The sequence below is a fragment of the Merops nubicus genome, unplaced genomic scaffold (assembly GCF_000691845.1).
Source record: "Merops nubicus isolate BGI_N331 unplaced genomic scaffold, ASM69184v1 scaffold18734, whole genome shotgun sequence".
In the NCBI taxonomy this organism is placed as follows: Eukaryota; Metazoa; Chordata; class Aves; order Coraciiformes; family Meropidae; genus Merops; species Merops nubicus.
Window position 1 is genome coordinate 75,495 of NW_008603804.1, and position 23,535 is coordinate 99,029.

The 23,535-nt window shown below is 36.7% G+C and overlaps 1 protein-coding gene across 1 annotated transcript in view; it reads left to right on the plus strand.

Moving 5' to 3' along the window:
* The window catches only part of TBCD (tubulin folding cofactor D), a 116,758-nt gene that overhangs the window by 75,433 nt on the left and 17,790 nt on the right, over positions 1-23,535 (plus strand). Inside the window, exons 18-29 of the mRNA XM_008938810.1 lie at positions 1,208-1,288; positions 2,067-2,140; positions 3,061-3,178; positions 4,640-4,700; positions 5,968-5,990; positions 12,860-12,891; positions 14,999-15,061; positions 15,499-15,575; positions 16,995-17,076; positions 19,037-19,155; positions 19,572-19,663; positions 20,497-20,637. Coding sequence (XP_008937058.1) covers positions 1,208-1,288; positions 2,067-2,140; positions 3,061-3,178; positions 4,640-4,700; positions 5,968-5,990; positions 12,860-12,891; positions 14,999-15,061; positions 15,499-15,575; positions 16,995-17,076; positions 19,037-19,155; positions 19,572-19,663; positions 20,497-20,637 — 963 coding nt within the window. The remainder of the gene's footprint in view (positions 1-1,207; positions 1,289-2,066; positions 2,141-3,060; positions 3,179-4,639; positions 4,701-5,967; positions 5,991-12,859; positions 12,892-14,998; positions 15,062-15,498; positions 15,576-16,994; positions 17,077-19,036; positions 19,156-19,571; positions 19,664-20,496; positions 20,638-23,535) is intronic.

Consider the following 23,535-nt stretch of genomic DNA (forward strand, 5'->3'; position numbering starts at 1 on the left):
ATGATGAGTGCTAAAATTAGGACCTAAAAAGCAAATACAAAGAAGAAAAGAGAACTTGTATGTTCTTCCAGAACTGGAAAGGAACCAAAGAATAATGAACTTTATAGTTTCTCTGCTAGCATCAACAACCAGTTAAACCAACTGTCTAATCCCCCTCTAGGACTCGTAGCAGTAGTGGATAGTAATAGTAATTCTGTACCCTGTACTGGCACAAGTGACTGAGGTCTGTGCTGTGGATTTAAGGATTCTGACTCTTCTGATAAATTACATAGATACCAACTCGGTAACAAGCAACAGTGTTTGTTTTTTTGTCTTTATTTTGCTTCTAATTACACAGACATATATTAATGGAACACTATTATGGTTGCAAAGTTAATCACTTGAAAGATATAAAAAAGGTGAAACTAGGGTGTAATCCTCATATCCTTAATTTCATCCCTTTGTGCATGCCAGTTTAACACAAACACATTCTACTGATTGTTTAGCTTTCCAAGATTATTTAACATACATCAGATGTACTGAAAAAACATTTCACTTCTGTTGACCTTAGCTTTCAGTAGCAGATGCTTCTGAAAATTGGAAAGCGAGTGTGGCTGTAAAGTTAGGTAATTATGCAGGTGACCTAGATAATTAGTTCTGGTGTTCCCTAGTGTCTTAGGTCTTGACTTTGTAGCCTTAACATATTTTTTGTTAGAATTGACTTTTTGTGTGTGCTTCATTTTTAGAAAGGACAAATTGAAAGCCCATGTTCAAAGTTGGATCATTGTATTTATGAAGATGAATATATTTCATATTTTCAATTTCATGCATTTCTAGAACTTAATTTTATTGTGTAGTGTAGATTAAATAATTAATACATTTCTGCAGCCTGAAATAATTGTGTAAGTTAATACACACATCTAGATTTTCTAGAATGTAACAATAGGAATTGAATGTTTATTTTTAGCTTTTCATTGCTGTCAAGCTTTTTTTAATGTATGGTAGTTTTTGTAAAGAATCTGAAAAAGTAATTTAAAGTCTTTTCAATAATTGTAAAATATTTCCTATTGTGTTATTTCATTCAGCTGCATCTCATTTGGGAGAAGGCATGTTTAAGTAATTTTTTAGTTGCTGTAAAACAAGAAGATTTAAATCTTTGGAGTAGCTTGTGTTAAAAAGCACAGAGATGTTGATTCTGTGCTTTCTCCATATGGACATTCTTTTTCAGTGTGTATATTGCTGGCTTTCCTGAGTATACAAAGCCAATGATCGATCATTTAGTTGACAAGAAGATTAATAACTGGGATAGGTAAGTCCCTAAAGTCTAATTACTAACATCCAAGAGTTGACTATTCTGCATATCATGCTTTCCTAGATTATTTTTTTAAATTTTACTTCTATTAGACTTTGCAACTGTATATGACTGATGGAAAATGTGTGAGTGGTAGCTGATGTGATTTGTACCTCTTTAGTATATTGTCACTTAAAACGTGTTTATGAATTTTGTCTTTTTGCCATGACCTCAATCTGTTAACAGATTAATAAAGAACATTTATATGGCATATAGTGTATGTGAGGGGTAAACACCATCACTGTACAATTATCATAATTAAAGTAGATTTCAGGCATAGAGAGGGTGCTTAGTCATATTCAGTATTCATGAAGATTAAAATGTGTACATATAACAAAAATGAGATTATATCAGCACTGATAATAGTTTGCATCATGAGAAATAATAGTAGTTTACTGTAGCGTCCCTGGCAATGCACAGAACGAGCCCTCCGGTTCTACCATCCACACTTAGGTTTTTCTTTGTCTCTTTCAGCAATAAGTTCTGTTCACATAGCTAAAAGCTAGCTGTAGGCTGTCTGTTTGGGCCACTGGTTTGGTTTGTTGGCTTTTTTTTTGCAGTGGGTGGTGAGGGGAAGCATAGGATGGACAGAAAATATGGCAATTTTTAATGTTGTTGAGGTCTTTTGTTTTGGTTGGGGACAGGAGTCCCTTCTTGACATTATGTTTTTTTAATACATTGCTTGTACTAAATCACTAAACCAAAAAAATCCAAAAATGTTTTTTTTCAACTTTAGTGTTATTCGAGAACTTTCAGCCAAAGCTCTGCATAACCTTACTCCACGGGCTCCTGAATACATGGCAGATGTGGGTAGGTAACAAATCAATTCTGTGTAACGTGCCATATCGAGCATTCTGGCTTAGGCACCAAAAATGTGTTAAGATTTAATGTGCACCATGACTTAATAAAAATCGATTTCCCTTGCAACTTGATATAGTGCAGTGACATGAATAGCTTCGCCACTTTTCATTTTTTATGCAAAAATTATAAAATAGTGCCAGATCTTTTTTCTCTCAGGGGGCTGGACTTCAGTTATCCACTGGTCTCTGCCAGTCCCAAGATGAATAAATGGGTGTAGTTCTGTTGCAACAATTCAGGCAGCTAGCCCTCAAATTCCAAGCTTTTGCTTTGGTGATACAACTTTGATGTCATAAAGGGTGGGGGGATCTGTTTTGTCTTGTCCAGTCTGACATAAGCAGAAGAAATCCTTTTTGACTGTTGTCTCTGTAATCAAACGTTCCTTAGCATGAATTCAGGCCCCTTTCCTCAGCCCACTCCAGATGCTGAGGACGTGCTCACTGCCTTTTACCGTGGCTGAAGGGCAGCAGCTGACAGCATGGAGAACCTGTAGCTACAGATCTCACCTGGGCTCCCCAGAGTGGACTAGGAAGGTGGCAGTTTATGCAGCAGTAAAATTCCATGGAAGTAAAAGCTTCATTTCCCATACCACCCAGCCAGCCCAATGCCTAATAGCAAGCATGTTATTTTATTTGCTCCAAACAAGCACGGATCTGTGAGTACAAAACTTCTTGGTGCAGTTCAGTACACTTTGTCAGATTTTATTTGTAGTTTTAGAACTTGCTTTTCCTGTCATGGCTAGGATATATTGGCCTGACTTTCCAGAAATGGTTTTCCCATGTTATTTCTAGGCAGACATGATGACATTTAGAACTGTGATCTGTCACTGTGCTTTGTTTTTTTTTAAAAATAAATTATTTAATCTCTTTCAGTTTTGCCAAGACTTCTGCCTTTATCAGTGGGCCCAGATCTGCACGCACGCCATGGGGCAATTCTTGCATGTGCTGAGATCACCCATGCACTATGTAGACTAGCAGCAGAGAAGAATAGGTATAAATGCAAGATTATCTTGACTATAAATTTTCCTTTCATGTCGCATCTATTGAAAGCTTCCTGGGTATAATTATGGAAATCTCTATCTTACTGAGCTTCTTTTCCATTGAATTTTTGTTTGTTTTGATCGGTCATGCCAAGCCCTCACATTTTATTCAGTGATATTATAACCTTAAGTCTAAATTCGTCCTCGGGAAAGTGAGAACATTTGTTGCCTTACTTGGAGAGTTCCAAGGTATCATTTAAACGTAGATTAACCCCCCTTTCCACATATGTAGGCTGCCTTCCCATTGAGGGGACAGTGTTTTGTCTTCAGTATTGGAAAATACCTCCTTGAGCAGCTTGATGAGCTGGGCTGATCTAATTGTTGCTGCTGTAAGCTGGTCCAGAGATCTCAATCTGTATAGTGAGATACATATATAGGTATATATGTGTGTAGACACATATGTATTAGAGGTGATGTACCTAGCGTAACTGACATAATTATTTGGAGTTGTCTTTGCTTTAATGTTGTGATTTACCTGCTCTTTCTTTCACAAGAATCACATGTGAAAAACAGTTGAAAATCTTTATTGCAAAAACTAGGATTTGGAAGTTATGTTAACAGTAGAATTTTACACTAGTATGACTTAAATTAGGATGAGTGGCTGTTTAAGTTCAAGGCAGTGGAAAATAGAACTCCAGTGTGCAAACTTCACTGTAAATGCACTTCTGCAGGAGATGTAGATTTATGTACACTGAAGAAATACATTTAAACATTCCCTCTCACCGGCCCCCGACTTTCTGGGTCATTTTCATTCTAAAAGTTGGATAATTATTCTCTGATTAACCTTTTAAATTTTACTTCTGAGAACATTCTGATGTAGTCATCAAAGATATCTAAAGTGGTAACATCTTAACAGATTTAATATTGTCATTGTTTGTGCAAGCTGGATATACTAAGTTGAATTCAAATAATAGATATCAAAAACATGCATTGATTTTTATGTCTTTAATTATTAACAACTACGAATTGTGTATGCCAGCAGTGTCTACTAAAAGAATTTGTATTAGTCTTCAGATTTCTCTCTTCAAGTACATTGAAAAGTTAGAGAAGAAGATACAGAGCATTTTTTAGTAGTAGGAAATATTCAATGGAGTAATCACGGGAGTGCTAAAATCCAAAAATACAACTGAGCTGAAAAGAGTTATTGATGTATTACTGATTATAATGTTATTAGTAAGTGACACTAATTTTTTTATTGTCCTTGAAGAATGAGTTTGCTATATGATAAGGAAAGAATTTACATTATTATGTTTGCTTAACTATTTAAAATTGCATATTGCATATTTCTGTGGAGCGTAATTTGGAAATCAAATGATTGTTTTTCTGTTTGAAAATAGAATGGAGTAATGGGAGACAAATTATTTATAGCATGATTAGGAAACCAGTCTTTAAAATTTTGTATACCTTTACAGATCTGTAACATATTATTTCAACGAAAAATCATTGGAGGGACTTAAGCAAATCCATCAAGAGGTTTGTAGCAAATATAAATGTATCTTTTAACCTGGCATGTTGTTTTATTTTTAAACAAATGTTTAGAATTAAGATGGCTGTTCTCCACCTTCCCCTTGCCAAAAGTAACCAAGCTCACAAATCTGAATCTGAGGACAGACTCCAGGCTGTTGGAAAGGTCCATCTCCTTGGCCATGGATTGCACCCCAGTATGATTTTGTATTTGACCCCTTTCTGCTCAGCCACTTTCTCTGATGCTGCCAGAGAACTTCCCTCATGAAATGCTGCATGAGCTTAGGCTTTCGTTTTCTTCCCAGATGATGTCTTGCCCTGCTCATAGCAATTTAAAATGTTTCTATGGAGATAATTTTGCCTAATTAGCCCTTTTAATTTTAAGTCATTCCATGCTGTAGATTTTTCTTTTGGCTCCTATTTCTTCATCTTATGGAAGAGACAGTTCTTCAGTGTTGAGGCTCCTACTTGTTTTCTGCAGTGTCTGTAGTACCTGCAGTTCCAGTTCTGATGTGATGGTACTGTTGGGCCTCACCAGTTACCCATCCTGCTTTAAAGTACATAGGTGCTTGCTTAATTCTTTGCACAGGGGAAAGCTGCTGCTTGAGGTTAAAAAACCATCTCTCTCCTTGTTTAGCTTTCCCATGTTGAAATGCCTGAAAGCTTGACCAACAGTATCTGTACTGTTTCAGCCGCCTTAATTTTTTATTATACTTACCAACTTCTGCTGTTCTCTGCTCTTGCAGTTAATCTACAAAGTTGCTATAAATGCTTTCTTTTTAAAAATCGGGAGGTTTGGGTTTTTACTACATAGAAATCTGGTTATCTGATTTTTAAAGATGGCCTACTGTAATATTAACAATGAGATAACATTTTTCAGTACATTGGAACTTTTGTCTATTTTTTTTTCTGTTTAATCTTTAGCTAACAAAGTTATTTTCAGTATAGCATCATCTTAAAAGGGCCAACTGTGGAAAGCAGATGTATTTTAAAAAGCCAGGTTAGCTTCCTGGTTGTGTGCAGGAGCATCTGTGATTTGAAAGTAAGACAGTTAGTGAATATGTTAAATTGATTTTCTTTGAATGTAAAATTAAAATGGATATAGAGAGGTATTGTAAAAAAATAATTTCCTTTGAATTTTATTTTTAAAATAATCCAACGTGTTGCATAGCTCACAGCATGTGGACATGGCATGTGAGGAAGAAAAATGAAAACACTTTACTTTTCTCAAACTCTGTTAATATTAATGCCTGTTGCTTTTTTTCTCCCCCATCAGCTTTGCAGTCATCAGTGGTACAGGTAAGAAAACGGACACAAACCCAGTATTTTTAGTATTGGAAAATACCGATTAGAAGTAATGAAAGCAGTAGGATCCTGGTTTTTTTTTTTGTTTGTACAGGTTGCTTGCCCTTGCCATAGCCTGCCTGGCTCTCAGTTCACCAGAGTGCAAGCACATGAATTCTTTTGGCTTTGCCTACCTGTTCCAGAGGGTGATGTTGTTTGGTAATGGTTGTGGTGTTTAGAGAGCACGACTCGTAGGCATGTTGGATTAATGGGAAAGTGGTAAGTACTGGTCTCAATAGACCAGTGCCTGTGGTACAGACAGTTAAAGACAGGAAAGAATGTGGAACAAAGTGTGCTCACTAAGCCAGGGCTCAGCAGGGTGTGATGGATTTCTCCCCCATTATTCACCTGTGCTGCAGTACTTGTATGGTTCAAACAGGCCTATAGAAGTGACCTTCAACTAAAAAGTTAATGAGTCCAAAATTTATATATTCATTTAAAAGAGCTTCTATCTAAATTCTTCATTCTGTGTAAGGAGCAGGCCAGGAGTATTATGAAAGGTTCGATGAAATTTTTCAGCTCTTGTGCCAAAGTAAATGTAAATAAGTTTTCCCTGAGTTGTTTTTCATTTCCTATTTATTGAAGCTTCCAGGAATAAAGTGAGTTGGACTAAGTAACTGTTAAGTAAATGTGAATTAAAACTGGTATGTGACTTCAGAGTTTGTTCGTAATTTTAAGGAAATCAAAACATAATTAATGACTTGTATTCCCTAATGATTGTGTATGCAAATTTTGAGGAGTTTTATCTGCTTTAACTGACACTTCTTCAAGCTTTTGGGCAGTTCAACTCACTTCTTTGCACATGACATCTCTAAAACCAGTAAACAGGAGTAGGTTTTTTTGTGTAATTATTAATGAACATTTAAAGATTTTTTATATAAGTTTTTGTATCCTGAAACTTTCTGAAAAATGTTAAAATTGACTTCTTTAGGGTCATACAGACTGATGTGAAACTTCCACTCCGAAGTCAGCTTGTACTGGCGGATGGCTGTAATGCTGATGCTGTATGTTAGTGTCTTTGTGGGTGGCTGTCTTGGCTCCCATAAATTCTTTAATGTCAGGGTGGAGCTTGGGTGTAATTTGTTTTTGTCATAATGTGCACTTCTTGCACTTAATGGTATTTATAAGATGCCTACAGAAATGTTTTCATTTTAGATAAGACTTCTAATTCAACTCCAAGCAAAACTGATGCACTCCTGTTTACTGTAATACTTAGGCTGAGACAGAGATGTCTACTATAATCCATACTTTAAAATATCGGTATGCATAAAACGTTTTAAAACAGGACAAGAAAAATAAACTAGGTTATAAAAACAAACCAGCAATTTGAGTATTGCTGGGCAAGCATTTAGTGAAACAAGCCAGACTTGTTTTGCGATGAGTAATTATTGCACATAATATTCCAAAGATTTCCATTTGAGAAATGGCTACTGGGAATTTTCAGTGTAACAACACCTTGTAGGAATGTTGAAAAACCCTGTGTTTTATTTGTGTTTCTAAACTGCATTAACTGAAAGTATCAGGCCACAGGTCTCTTTTAGATTTTTTTTGCTTTCAGTTTTGGCAACAAAGTAGCTGTCTTTTTGTGGACGGAATGGGTTGTAATGCTTTGATCAAGCTGTTCTCAGAAACTGCATGGCCTGTGAGAAAGGAAAAAGGAAGTAAAGTGTGAAAATGCTGTGATTTTTTTTAAAAAAGTTGTAATTTATAAATTTTAAGGTGGAAAATGGGTCCTGATTGTCTAATGCTTAAGATTCCATTGAATCCATAAGTACCTCAAGTCAAGAAAGGTAAAGCCAAAATGCTGTAGTGGAGACCTCTGTATAACTAGCAATCTTGCTTTTTTTTAGTGACTCTTGCAACATCTTTAACTTGATTTTGGATGATGGCCATGAGTTATCCTTCAGACAGGACACAGTCCAAGTTTTGAGTTATGCTGTAATCTCTCAATTTTGGCTATACTTGTAGCAGTCAAATTTGTTTATGCTTATTGTAGAAAACCTGTCCCCTACTCTATTTAACATTTTTCTTAAAATGCAATTATCTTTCTGTCTTCTTGTATAAGTCCTTTTTTGGGTTTACCTGAGTATGCTGAAAAAGGAGAATGCAAGTCCAGGCACATCAGTCTCTACTTCCTTCCATGAGTCCTGATTCTGACACACTTTATACACTTGTTTGTCTTGAGGAGCTGGTTGGTTTAAGCATTTGCATGTGCACTTCCAGTTGAGTATTGTGCAGCGAGCTGGGTTTTCTGTATTCAGTGGGCACTAGTTACAGCAAGTCATATGCAAACCATGCCAGTTAAACAGAATATTTGTCTGTTCTGCCTGTTTTGTGCTATGCAGTTTATAGAGTTACGAAAACTGAGCTATATTTTATTTGCTTTAAACATTACTTTTATATATGAAAACCTAAGACAAATCCTTGTGGTGTCTATTGTCTTAAACTGTCTTGGCATAGAAAGTCAGTAAGCCAGCTTAAACGTGGTGTTAATGGTCAGCCTGATTTATATTACACTTCCACTGAACCAGCGTTGTTCATACTGTTTTTTTTGTAGCAGATACATTTCTGTACTGCATCTAAGACCTTGCATCAGTTCATAGTATGAAAAGTCCTCAAGAAAAAATTGGGTTTTAATAGTAGTTCTGGTAAAATTCTTTCAAAATGCATCCTCTGATTTAAGGTTCTTGGCTGAATATTCACAGAGTCACTGTGAATTCGTTCAGCTGAATAGATGTTCAAATCATTTTTTACCTCCTTTCTTATAGCAGATTTCTGAGTCTGATAATATAGGTCCTAATACACAGTTGGGTAACAGGGTAATTTAGGGACGGATACGGAAGCACTGCCGATAGATATACTGGGCTTCTTCCAGGTAGTTGCACTGCACTTCTGTATTTCGGCAAATGTTCTAGTTCTTGGGCTGTCGGGGTTCCCGTCCGAGCGGGGCCACAGCGTGTGTGTTAGCGACTCCGCGCCGCGTGGTTGGCTTTGTGCAGTGTGCTGCCTGCAGGGTTCTGGCCACGTGTGTTACACGGGCAGCTACGGGGGATGAGCAGTTTTAGGTTTTAGAACAGTAGTCGGTGTAAGTTGGGCCATCATCTTCAGAGTTTCAGCTTTCCCAAAAGAGTAAGGTAGCCCGTAGGTGTTGACAGGTGCTAGGCAAAAGAGAAACTCATTTCAAAGACCTTTAAGGCTGCAACTAATCTTGATGGTTTCAGGGCAAAGGTGTTTCTTGGCAGTTGTCTATGTAAAAGAGTTTTTTAGGCATATTAATTTAATCAGCAAATAATTCCAGCCTTGCAACAAAGCTCATCTTAACAGTTCTTCCAAGTTTAAATTATTTTTCCATCCATAGCATGACGGCTTTAGGAGATCATATTATACTAGGTTCTGAAGAGTTAGAAGTTAAAATTCTTCTGCTACTAACTGAAGTCACTGGGAAAACTCTTACTTCCCTAGAGCCAGGATTTTACGTGTTGTCTTCTGGTATGAGAATACAATACAAAATGTGTACAGTCAGCATATGAATTACAGTAACCTAAAAATAAGTGTTTGTCAGCTTAATACAGTTTATTCTCTGCATCTTCAAGGGATGACTGTAAGAGCTTTATTAAATACACAGGCTGTTTCATCTCTGCTCAAAGGTAGCTCTTCTCTTCCATGTACCTTGTGATAAAGCCATTTTGTACTTCCAAAGCCCACTAAATGTACAACCTGAACCTCTTAAGATACCTCAGTTCTGTTTGGGACACAGAGATCCCGTGTGAAATAATTGGTTGCTATTCATATGGAGATGAAAATACTTATTCAGCAAGTATTCTCAACTTCCTGGAAACTGAATTTGTGCAGTTGAGTCTCTTCAGCTATTATGAAAATGTAGATGTTATTAAATTCTAAACAACTTCAGTTACTGTTATTTTATAATCTTAAAGTTGAATTTTAAAGATGAATTCTGAACTTCTTACAAAAAGCAGGTTTTAAATAATTTAAAAAAAAAAACCTCCAAAAAAGAGCTTTGAACTTGTATAGGTACTCAAAGCAGCAGTGTCATTTGGTTCTGATTCAGGCCTACATAATTTTAAAATCGATATCAGTATTCTTAGGTCAATAATCTTAATTTATTGGTTCTACAAGGGAATGTACATTTTTATTATATTTTCCACAAATAAATTGTGACTCATCCTAAGGTGTTTCCAGGAGAGAAGCACTGCTGTGGAACTGCACATAGGCAGGAGTGCTTAGCAGCTCATGGAACCTCGGCACTGCATCACTCAATTTACAAATTAAATTAATAATTAAACCTTGAAACAGGTACATCTTATAATGTGATGCAACTTGTGGATATGTCTTCAGAAAAAAAAAAAGAGAATACTGACTGTACAGCAAAATTCAGAATCTCTGAATTAGGTAGATCCGTATCTTTTTAATTTAGGGAAATATTGTAGAGCGAGATAAAAGTTAATAGAAAGATGCGCATCATGTTTGAGAAAGTCAAGACTGACTGAGGAGAGATTCAGGTTTATGATAGAATTCTCAGTTCTTTAAATTGAAATATGTATGATCTGTGGAAAGGAGAAAAAAATTTTAAATAAATAGCTGAACGTATTGTGGTGCCTAGGCAGGAAACTTGAAAAGCTTTGCAGAGAAGAACACACGATATCGCAGTATCTTCAAAGATAGATTTGATTATAGTTTCTGCATTATGTGGAAATGTTACTATGCAAATCACTTGTCACCATTCTTCCTTCTTGCACAGGGACAGCAATCCTCAGTGAAGCTGTAAACTCCAAAATTAAATTGAGTTGATGTAATGCCAAAGGAAGGGATAGCTGTCAAATTATTAACATAAGAGTAGTTTTAAGTGGCCTGACTTCCTTATTGGCAGTGTGAAGAAGTGGAGAAGAGCAGCCTTTATGAGTCAGTTCTTGCTTTGTAGTTTGAACAGAAGTCCGTATCTGAGTCCTTGCATCAGCAGACTCTGTTGCACTCCAAACAAATTCACAGGATCATTATTTTATACTCATTTGCAGTGAGGCGAGACAAAACGCAAGGAATGGGTGAGGACAAAAGGAAGGAAAAAGAATGGTTGAAGAGAAAGCAAGCCTTGCCACAATGTTCTTCTGTTTTGACTCCTTGTATCATTTCTTTGTTTTCTAATTTAAATTTTTTAGAATCTGGACAGCAGACAACATGGCAGGAAGGTGGGGTAGATAATACAAAGACCTTATCATCATGGGGTTGTGGAATCTGTGCTTGCTTCCTACAATGATAAACTAAGCTGTGGATTATTGCATTGTGCTTAATATATTTGTTGTCAAAAGCAAGAGTTGCCTGCTTAAAGGAAGTGCTGATCTATGGCAAATGAGAATGTCGTGGAGTTGGCATCTCTGCATTGCCTGAAAAACCAATGAAAAAGCTGAACAGTCAGAAACCCAGAGCATGTTACAGGAGGCACCTACTTTTATGGAATGGAAAAACTTGTTTCAAGTGTTTAGGCTTCTGAAGCTTGTATAAAAGGATAAATTGGAGAACAAAGTTCTAAGTTCTAAGAGTTGTTTGGGTTGCTAAGTTTGCCTTCTGAGCATAGCTACTAATTTTATTGTGGGGAGGGAGGAGGAGTGAAGAAAATTTTTTTTTTAAAACAAACAAACAAACAAACAAACACACAAACAAGCAAATAAACAAAAAAGTCTTTGTTGTTCTTCCCCCTTGCTGGGAGTTTCTCCCAGAGCATGGCCGTGCAAACAGGTGATTAAGGGTTTGGCATTCCTCAGGGAGGAAATATTCCAGCAGAAGCGAAGGGAGACAAGAATAAGGAGGTAAGGGAGGAAATATCCAAAGGAAGGGCAGAGGTCAAAGGTTCATAAAATGGAAAAATGAAGCCACAGAGGGTGACACTGAGCAGAAGACTCCAAGAAGTGCTGGTAGCACCTTGGAGGTACCCATGTAACCAGCAGACATTGCTCAGCAGGGACAGGAGACACCTCTCTGCCCAGGGACAGGAGACACTAAAGAATGGGAACAGGCTCTGCCATTTCAGGAGGATTTTCCTCCTGCCCTTTCTGCCAAGTTTCAGACCTCCTGATCCTAGTGCTGCCAGTGGCCTAATGTTCAGACAGGATAACTGGGCTGGAGAAGCCTGACATCTGAGCTGGTGAGACCATCCCTGTGTAACACACAATTCAGGAGGCTCTGAAGCATCTCGAGCCATGTGTTTCTCTCCTTTTTCTGATGTGTTGGAAGTTTTAACCCCCTTGTTGGTGGTGATGAATGCAAAATCACCTGGGAGGGGGCTGTGACGGAGGAGGAGAGTGTGAAGAGAAGGGTGAGGAACTTCACCAGGAAATTAAACCATGTGAACGTGGGAACTGGTAAGTGAAGCTTCTGTTTGAGGCTCCAGAGTTGGAGATTTTGTTTAAAAATCACATGGAATTGCTTTTCAGCTGTGGAAGTCAGAAGCTCATAGAGGCTGTATAACTGAAAAGTCCTGTGACAAGTCCCACACCTGTGGAATGCTTCTGAAACATGTGAGAAGAGAAGCAGAATGAACTTGACAGTTTTAATATTCACATTAAATATTAGAAAGACTGGAACCACATATTTACAAGAAGAAAGTTAAATATTCAGGAAGGCTTTGTGTAAATTGTGCTGAAGTCAAGGCAACATCTGATTTCAAAAGTGTTTTAGAATTGGTGAAATACAAACCTGTAGGTATTTTATGACCTGCTTTCATTCTGAAGTGGTTTTGAGGGTCTTTTTCTCATTAGGCAATGCAGTCCAATTGCCTGTGGTTGGTCTCTGAAGGCTCTCTCTCTTTGCAGGGGCTTAGGTGGAGAACTGATGAGGCCAGCTGGTGAGTATCATGGTTGTGATGTGAAAGCAGAGAACTTGTAGTAATGAATTCTGCTGTTTACTTTTTTCTAGTTTGTTTTGCATATCTTGTGTTGAATGCATAAATAAAGTATGTGCAGTAATTAACAGAATTAAAAGTTGAGAGGCCAGTGAGAAGATCAGGTACACCAGAACGTTGGTTGCCAGCACAGTTGTGAATAGCCCTGTAAGTGCAAGAGTTGGAAATAGGTTTTGGGTTTATGTCACACGTTCTCTACTTCTGTTGTTGCACACAGTGAGCTTTCTTCAAGGTTGGATGGGTTTTGGTTACTGATTTACTTCAGATTGCTCTCAGAAGAGTTATGATCTGTCCCTTAAGACAGGTGCCATCAGGTGAATAATGATTTTATCTAATACTTGTGTGTGCAAAGGTGAAGAGTAAAGAACATCTGAAGTTTGTGGAAAGGGTAGTATCACAGAAAAGGTGATGGGTTGTTCACGGGGGTGTTGAAGATGTTTATATACAGAACCACTGGAAAAAGGAAGAGTATTGCAGGAAGTAGCCTGGATGGATAAGGGAATGATACCAACCTGAGTTTCCTGCTCAGGGGTTGAACGAAATGCTACATAGCAGATTCCATCTTTGAAGCAGTGAAGCCATCCAGATTTAGTGGGCAAAGGAGTTTCAGTACCACGATGGAAGAGTGAGCAAATAGAAGGGGTGAAGGGGACAAGGGGATTTCTGCAGACATTGAATGAGTTCATAGTCTTGTGATGTGATAATGCAGGCTGAAAGAATAGCTAGGGGTTTGTAGTATGTTTGAGCTTTTAAGCAGTTGAATATTTCATAGTTTTAGAGAAGTACCAGTGACAGTATTTTGGCATGATACAACTGTGTAGGTGGAATAAGAGAAGAATTGAAAATGTTCCACAGATTGCCTGCATGTCTAATGATGAAGATGGTCTCAACCACAACAGAGCAAGCGTAGAGAGCTAAGGAGGAACCCTCCTTAGAGACTTAGGTTTAGTCTCATTGTACTTAACCTTGTCTCTGAATAAATATGAGAACAAAGAAGCTGACATACAATATTGACTGGAGTTGGAGCACAGGGAGCCTGGTTGTGTGACATTACCATAGTGAGGACTGAATTCTAGAGTACATGTAGAGCCCAGTAAGCCGATTATAAATAAAGATGATGAAGTGTGTACACAGCCCAGAGAAAGATTTAAAGATAATTGTGGGAGGAGAGAAAACCAAAAAGGTGGCATTATATAGTAGCTTGTTCTGTTCTCTCTCTCTTCTCCATCAACCTTCCACCAACTCTAAAGCAGTCAGATACAGTGTGGTTCTATACCAATCTGTTGTATTAGGACTGGTCACCAGGAGGTGAATGATGCTGTATTCCCCAAGTGATGAGTTTTCATTTGAGCAATGCAGTCCATCTGTTGTACAGTAAAATTTTGCCATGTTTACTTGTGTTAATCTCTGTTCACCCAAATGACCTTGAAACACTAAAAAATACTATTCTGAAACTGCATTTGTAAGCTTAAAACTCATTTAATTTTCTAGATTTGAAATAATAAGGACTTAATTATTAAAATGACTTTTTGTCATATTCCAAGTATCAAAGGAAATAAAAGTGCATCCAGTTTTATAGCTCCGAGCACTGAGCAGTGAACAGGTGCCTCGCCCTGAAGGTCCAAGAAAATCCTAATAAGGAGCAGAAAAACCTTTCATATATATTTGACTAGTTTTTTTTCAGTGGATGTAGCATTATCCTTGTCCAGGTTAGTTTACTGTCAGTGATACTACATAACCATCTCCAGAGAGAAACAGAAAGGTGACTGATAGTTACAAATGCACCCTAAGTGGCAGAGGGGAAAAAAAGTGCTACCAAACAATGGTTCTGCAGGTCAGAGAACAATTACTGCATGGTAGCTTTTTCTGTGTGCAAGAATCAACTGTAATTTCCTTTACATTTCTGATTTCACATATTTTGGACTTCTATTTCCAATTTTCTTCAGTTTAAAATTATGCTAATGTAACTTGATGTGGTTGTATTTTCAGAATTGCTGCAATGTCACTTTTTTTTTTAATTCATCCAGTCATCAAATTTATTTTCTTACAGTCTGCACCTTAATTGAAAAGTTGTCACTATCACGAATGCCCTTTAGAGGAGATCCAATAATCGGTATGTCATATTTTAAATAACTTTCCATTATCATAGTAGTTATTCTTTAGGCTGAAGTACTAATAATTGATGTTTTTCAAAGTAACAGGATTAGCAAGGTCAGGTGGCCTAACAAAAAAATATAAAAAATATACACAAATACTGCAACAGATGATGATGTTATTGGAAAATTTGTTTTGTAGCTGTTTAGTAAAGTGTTTTTTTTTTTCCTTTTCTGTCAGATTTTCAGCATCACTAGACACAGTGTTTTCACTGTGTACATTGTAAACCAAACCAGAATAGCTGAGAATCACAGCCTTGTTTATTTTGGAAAATCAAGGAAATAATGTATACTGTCAATATGTATAATGGCTGGTCTTTGTAAAAAGTAAAACAGAGAATGTTGAATTTCGGAAAGTAAGAGAAATTAATACCATTTATGTTCTTTGTTGTTTCAGCTGGCTGGCAGTGGTTAATAAATGACACTCTAAGAAATCTCCCTCTTGCTTCAAGCACTGCACGACAGTGTATAAAGGTACAATAATTTCTCCATCTTCACATGGTCATATTAAATACAGAATTAGAAATGTTTTTGCTTTCCATGCAATGGAAAGCAAAAATATTTCTTTCGCATGGAATCTAGTTGGGTTTTGAATGTTTGTTTCTTATATGGATAAGAAGGGGTTTTTATTTATTTTTTAAAAAAAATTGGTTTCCTCAAAATTCAAAGGGACCTTTGTGATTAATACTTGAGCAGCTGGGCCTCTTAAAGCTGCTGGGTATTGGTTACATTGAGAAGGTACTTTGCACCTCTTTTGGTGTACTGCTAATATGTGTAAGATATGTTGGTTCTGGTAGTGTCAGAACTTTTGTGAGAATTAAAAAGAACCTCTGGATGACGTCCTCGGGCCTGATGTACTGAGAGAGTGTTTAACAGTGAGAATATTGGTGTGACCAACCAGGGTTATTCAGGACAACGTGCTTAAATTTTCCATTAAACTCTGTTGCAAATCCTTTCACTGTGCTCTCGAGCTACTCTAATTTTGAATATTAAATCCATTAATGTATCTTCCATGCTATTTTGTGTACATAATCTTAAGACCTCCAGTTATTTGCCTTAATTTTCCCAAGTAATACCATGAGAGTTTGATCTTGGGCTCCTAAAGGCTCTACTAAATTATAGAGATGATTTTTGTCTGACCTGTTAGAGCTTATAACCATCTTTGAGACAATTGGAATATACATATTGTGTTCATTCTGTTAAGTTTTAAAAATAAGATAAAAAGCCATAGCAAGTATCTGGCAGCTCATCTTTTAAAGTCTTCCTTGGAAGACAGAGTTGACTAGAATGTATCCAAATCACTGAAGAAAATTAAAAGATGAAATTTGTATTCTTGGAATATTCTTTTGGCATTAGCAATTTATTAAAAGAGTTCCTATGTCTTATAACTGGAACTTCTAAACCTAGCTTAGAAGGCTTAATTAAAGGCTTTAGAGAATTTTGATTTGTTTAGTTAACATTTATTAATGTTGAGCCAAGTATGTTTAGTAAATGTCAATTCTTACTTGATTTTTGTTTATATTTTAGTCAGAAGTAATCTTAAGGGCAATGCTTAAGACAATTGAAAAGTAATATTTTTTTCTGACATACAGTATATTATTCCAAAGTAACTTCATGAGTTTAAAGTGAAAATCATTCTCTTTAGAATGTGAAGGCTCTGAGCAACCTGATCTAGTTGCAGATGGGGTTGGACTAGATGACCTTTAAAGATTCCTACCAACCCATACTGTTGCTTGGAAGAAAGAAAAAAGGGTGTAAATGTCAGTAGCTGAAGGGAATGACTTTTTTTGTAAAAATCCACTCTCTTTCCTTAACCTTTTAATTTTAAGCACAATTATCATAAAGTATGACCTTAGTAAATAAATCAGGTTCACAGTTTTGCCTTTGTTACAGGAGTCTGCAATCTCTGCACTGACTGCGCTGTGTAATGAATATTACATCAATGAAGAGGGAGAAGCTGATCCAGCTCTACAGGGTAATGACTCATGTTTACAGTAGAGGCAGAAATATTGGGCTGGACCTGACTTGCACTTTGGAGGTATTGAACGGGGAAGAGCATCACTAATTTTAAAGGACCTTAAAATGCTTCAGGAAGGAGTGATAAAAACAACTGAAAGTCTAGGAAATATCTCAGGGGTTTTGCTTGCTCTAGACTGGAGGTGAATAGAGGACACTGCAGTAATGAGTATTAGGAAAACCAGATTGTTTTTCTACTCCATACTGTAAAATGAAGAAGCCAAGAACATGTGTTTGTGGCAAATCTTTGATTTTAATGAAATGAGACACATTTGGGTAAACTGCATGCCAGGGATTGTGGCTGACTTGAAGGAGAATTAGTTAGGGATAAGAAGCAAAGGACAGCAAGGACACCCAGAGTTCTTGTGAATGTCCATATGAAACCTCATCTGTTTGGATTTGGATCAGTGTACAGGGGTAGGCTTAAACTTTTGTTAGGGGCATATGAATCAACATCTATTTTTATACTGGTTTTCTTGGACCTTTCTGTTTCAAGATCAGATTGTATTGTGTCCATCAGAGAAAGACTGTGGGATTGTATAGATAGATATTTTAAGAAAAACAGCATTTATGTTCTTGCTTTTTTAAATATGGCAGTGAAATTACATATACTTAACAAAATAATGATTTCATTTCTTTTTTTTTTTTTCCCCTCTATTTTCATCTTTTCTTGGTTTTATTTTTTTTCCGTCTTAATATGTTCCGGTGTGGTTTTGATGACTTTCCCTTTTAATATTCTTTCAGGATGGGTTGTGTTGAATTAATATGGTAGACACCTCATAAGCCATGTTGTTTTATGAAGCTGAAGACTCTTAGAAGAATATTAACATTTGCATTACCCTTGCTAAGATAATTACTAAGTAGCTGCAAGTAAAGAGCTGCTTGCTGGCTAGTTGTCATGTCTTAATTTTATGTCATTTGGCTAAAATGTCAATCTTAAATTTGCATCAGTCAAAGGGATGACTGTCATAGTCTTACTAAGATCATCTTGCTGCCTAAGCACTGCCTCTTCTTATGGCCCCAAGACTATCTTACACTCCAGTGGTTTGGAAGATTTTAAATAATAGGTGTGCTCATATGAAAGTATTGCTAACCTCTGGACAGGGACCTCGCTCCCCGGTGTCAGGAACTAGTTGAGGCTTGTTGATTGCATAGGGATTTAAAAAAAAAAAAAAAAAAAAAAAAAAGTAGTCAGTCATGAGTTATGATTAATGTGTAGTTTCTTAAGTATTCTTTCTTCCTGTAGCAAATACTGCTCAGTCATTTAAAACTTAGATGACAGTAAGCAATGGCACAATGATGTCATCAGATTTTTATTTATTTCAGCTGTCTTGATTGTTCTTAGAAGCTTTTGTGGAGTTCCTTGTTTTTCTCTGTGTTTTATAGAAGAGTTTAATAGAGTAGCTGAAAAATCTGGTAAAGGAAGTATTGTCTGTTGAATCTATAATAAAGACTGCAGGGGTAATATGTAGATAGATTTATTACTTTATTCTTTTTTTCATTCATCCTTGTTTTCTTCTTTGTATCACTCTGCTTATTCTTGAGCCTTCTTTTTCCATGCCCACTTCAGTTTATTCTTTTTTTTTGTGCTGCTTCTTTGGATTTTTAAAACATTGTAACTTTTTAAAATTTGGAACATTGTCTTTTCTCTCTCTGAATGACCAGTATTAGTCTGTCTAAAAATCTGCCTTCATATTTAGAAAATAAGAATTCATTCATGTAACAATGAGCCTTGTAAAAATGTTATCTTTTTTCTGTAGGAAATTAAAGATATTCTGTATTTTAGTTTAATGAATTATAAAGCTTTCTAGCTGCTCTGTTTGGGGAATCTTTTCCTGTTTTATTATTTTGTTAGTCAAATATATAGTGATAATGTTGTGGTAGTTGCTTTTCACTCTGCAATTGTATTTTTTTTCTAGATGAGCTGGTGACAGAGTACATTTCAGAACTACAAAACACAGAGGAAATGATTCGCTGCGGCTTTTCACGAGCTCTTGGGGCCCTTCCAAGATTTCTGCTAAAGGGCAGGCTCCAACAGGTGAGCCTGTAATTGTAAGGAGAAGAGGGCACACAGTATTTTGAATGAAACCTATGATGGTAATCAAATAAATAACAATGATCATAATTAAAGGTCTTTGTGAAAGGAATTTGGATTCTAATGTACAGTAACTCCAGAAGGGCATCATGAGTTTAGTTTGCCATAGATTCTAATAATTAAAGTTTAGTCCTGCTTTAGTAGTTGTAATGGAAAAGCCAGAGACTGAATTATACCTTTGCTATGGAACATTTGTCCAAGGGGAAAAATGAGACATGCTGAGATGTCCTGGTCAGAAACCAAACGCTGTTGCCTGCTTGGTTCTCTCATATGTGACTGAGCTCATTTTAATACAGTGTCTAAATTTAACACCATAAGTAATGCACTGGATTTAAATCTCTTTTTTTTTTTTTTTCCAGGTTTTAGAAGGTTTGAAAAAAGTTACCTTAATTTCCCCTGCAACTGTGAGCTTTGCAGAATCCAGAAGCGATGCCATATTAGCAATTGCAGAGTATGTTTATCATCTCTATTTTTGTCTAATTCTTTCTCTAGAAGCTTTCTTCTGTTCATTGTGTTTTCTGTTGTGAGTTTGTAGCATGATTCTTGAATTCAGTTATGCTATGACACACACAGTTTTAGTGTGGGACTCTGCATCTCTGTTATTCAGTCTATCTTGGATTCAGAGGGTATTCACACCTCTGAGGATGGAGTAAAACTGATGGCCTGGTGGGGTTTTTAAAATCAATTATCTGACTAGCTAGAGTATATTTTAAAGTTCACCTTTCTCATGGGCTGCAATTTAGTGGGCTGTAGTGAGGAGGAAGACTATATGTTTTTTCTACTTTCTTAATAAGGTTTAAGAGCTGGTTTAAAGAAACTGTACTTTTTCTCTAAAAGAGCGTTTTCTATGTTGGTATGCCACAATGTAGTTAGTGTTAATAGTTCCACAGTATATATGCACTTAAACTGTTACAGTGAAAAAAACTCATGTCTTCAGTGTAAATAAGTTTGTTAATCTCAAATTCAATGCACATTGTGTTAGTCCCTTGCTCTTTAAGGAACTGACAGGTACTTTAAGCATATTCCTTTTTTGTTAAAACAAATGGCTTATATGTTGAGTTTTTACCCTTGCCATTGTTCCTTTAAACACTGATCAGAAATACTCAGGTCAAATAGAACACTGTCAGCTCAGAAATATTCTTCCTACTGCTTGTAGCAGATGTTATAGGTGTTTAGAATAATGTGTGTCTGGGGAATTTTGTTAAGCAACAGAACAAAGCTATGATCTTAATGTTTCTCCTTGCTGGTGTTGTGGTTTTTCCCTCCCTTCTTATCTTTTTAAAGGGTTTGCTGGACAGTAGGTGTAAAGGGAGAAGGGTCCCAGGAAGATTATGTCTGCAAAGATAACATTACTCAGATTTATGCTACACTATTTAGTGGGATAACTGACTACACCACAGACAGCCGAGGAGATGTTGGAGGATGGTAAGATGCCTTACTTAGCTGTCGTCTTTGAAGTCTGATTAAAACCCCATGTCTTTTCAAAACCTGTTAGAAATAGATAGATCCAAGCTTTTGGAGATGTGAGTGTAGGTAGAAATACGCTGCGGAAAGAGAAGTAGGAAGTGAAAGGAATGGCTGACAAGAATTTGTCCCTTGCCTCAGAAGTTAGGAAGATGGAGACTGCTGTGCTTTAAACTGATGTTCAGCCATATTCTGCTTTTGTGAATGACATTATTTTCTTCTAGTGAGTATCGGGAATGTATTTAATTGTAAAAAATTCAGAGTTTTAAAAGACTACTTCTGTTTATTGGAAATCTCACATTTACTCCTAATTGGTGAACTCTCCCATTGTACTTTCGTGTTGTAGGGATTTTTTTCCAGGAGAGGGAGCAGTTGCATAAGGTGTTAGTGACAAATTTTAAAGGCTAGTGACTGAGATGGACTAAAAACTTTATAAATGTGCTGTGGTGTTACTTATTTTTTTTCTAAGTTTAGGCTTTCAATTATTTTAGCTAGGAGACTGCAAGAATAATTAAGTCGTAAGTCTATAGAAGTGTATCTACTAATGTGAAATCTATAGAATAATTACAAGATTAAGTCTGTAGGAGTCATATTTTTGTGACAATCTTCAGTCTTCACAATTCCTTTAGTATATAAAGAAGATTCAGTGTATAATATTGCATTCATCTAAATGTTTTGTATTCCTTCAGTAGCAGAGATCTGAACAGACAACTTCTAAGCTGATGAATCAAAGCACTATTAAAGGCTTATGTCCTTCTTTGGGTTTGTGTCTCATTTCTAAAGGTGTAATAGGGGTTGTAACATCACTTACTGACTGGAAGTTCCTGCAATCTTTGAATGCAGTAGGCAGAACAGCAACGATGATTTTATGTTATTCACTTCATCCCGTAGGCTTCCACAAGGTAGTTACAGGGTGAGAAAACCATGTAAAATATGGATCTTAGAGACCAAACGAGCACTAAGGAAACATCCAAGCTCTCTTGTCAGGGTTCTTCTATGCATGTATTTATGACCACAAATATGCCCAGCCTGAAATAATACTTGTTAATAAAAAGTATTGAAATTTCAGAATTCAGGAATAAATCCACTATCTGCATATTTAACCTAGATGATAATTTTCTTGCTATTTAGAAGGCTAAGAGCAATAACAATTAATCCTTGTATAGAGAAGCCATAAACTAAGTAAATTAATGTGATAAATCAATTTTATCTGTCTGTTAGTTGTTGGAAATTGAGTAAAGTACTGGTTTTGACAAATACTTCTTAATTTTACTGTCTTACAATTCTATACATAAAGTATGAGCCCCGTTTAACAGTATGGGTAATACAGTTTGTATGGTATGGTAATGACACGGTAATATATATTTGACCTGCCTGGCAACTAAATCTCAGGCTACAGAGATGTGTGTTTGGGCTGGTGAATTAACAGCCTGTTGGTTGTTCAGCTGCAGCTATGCTTTTATTACATTCCAGGCAAGAAGGGGGAAGTGCCTGAGAAGTACTGGTATTAAATAATTTTGCTGGCTGAAAATATTTCCTTATTTTCCTAGTTTATTGAAGAAGCTCTTGTCCCTGAAGTGCTGGGTCACATGAAGGGTTTTGGTGTTTACTTTCAGTCGTATCCTTGCAGAGTGTTTGCATGCAATAACTGGTTTAGACATTTTTTTTCAGTCACTATCCTCTACTTTGAAGGGTGATTTCAACAGTAGTATATGAACATGAAATATAATTTCCTTTTAATTTGTGCAGAAACTACAATGTGTAGTTTCTGCTGCTGTCAAACTTCAGTGCTTGTGCTCTAGCGAGTCTTTGTCCGTCACCAGGATCTCATTGGTTCCAGCATGAGTGGCAATAGTTATTTACAACTTGCTGCAATAGTTATTTATAACTACTCTGTCTTTGAACAGAAAGTGAAGTGTAAGTTCTACAGCACGAAGTATTTTGTGCTGTGTTAGTTTTGGGCACTGTTTGATTGACTGGTCTTGTTTCTATAGGCGACCTCACTACAATAATCCAGACTACTCCTATCAGCCTAAGTTAATATTTGTGTGTTTGTGTCTTTCTTGTTTTGTGTAATGATATCCAGCTCCTCAGCCTTCAGTACTGGTTGCTAGAATTGTCACATGACAGGGAAATAACAACTCGGGACAAGAAATCGGAGAAAAGTAGGCATGTTTAACAGCTCAGACTTAGAAGAGGAAACAAGGATGCAAACTAGTAAGGATCATGGGCAGGTCGTTCCATCTTGTACAAGGGGAGAAGGAGCTTGGCTTTTCCTCTCCTCCTTCCTCAGCCAGAGGTGAATGGCTCTCTGGTCAGAGCATGTAGTAACACAGGAGAGAGGCAGGTGTAGCTGAGAGAAAATATCAGAGCAACCTTGCAGGGTGAGGAGCAGAGAACGGGAAGAGGTGTTAAGGTGTTTGCTTTCAGAAGTAGGTGAGATACTGAAGTAGATAGGAACTCAGCTAACTATAATTAGGTATTCAAGTTAACTCCCACATCTGACAGCTCTCACTTAAGTTCCCCATACCTGTTGTTTATTTTTCTGTCTATGTTTTAATTTAAAAACAAAACAAAACTCTACAAAGTGGAAATTTTCAAAGAAATCATGAGGAAGTTAAATTCCCAACACCTATTAAAATTCAAATGTGCTCTGAGCGCCAGATTCTTTTTAAGCTTCTCTGGCAATGCCAGCCAAAGTCAAGTCAAGAACCATGTAAATTAAAGGGGGAAGGGGAATCCTTTCTCATAGCAAACTGTTGGCTGCTAAACACTTTTGTGGCCTTTCAGATATTAATGTTTTCTCGTTCTGTTTCTTCTAAACCATTGAGTAAGATGGAAAGATATGGGGAGAACTGC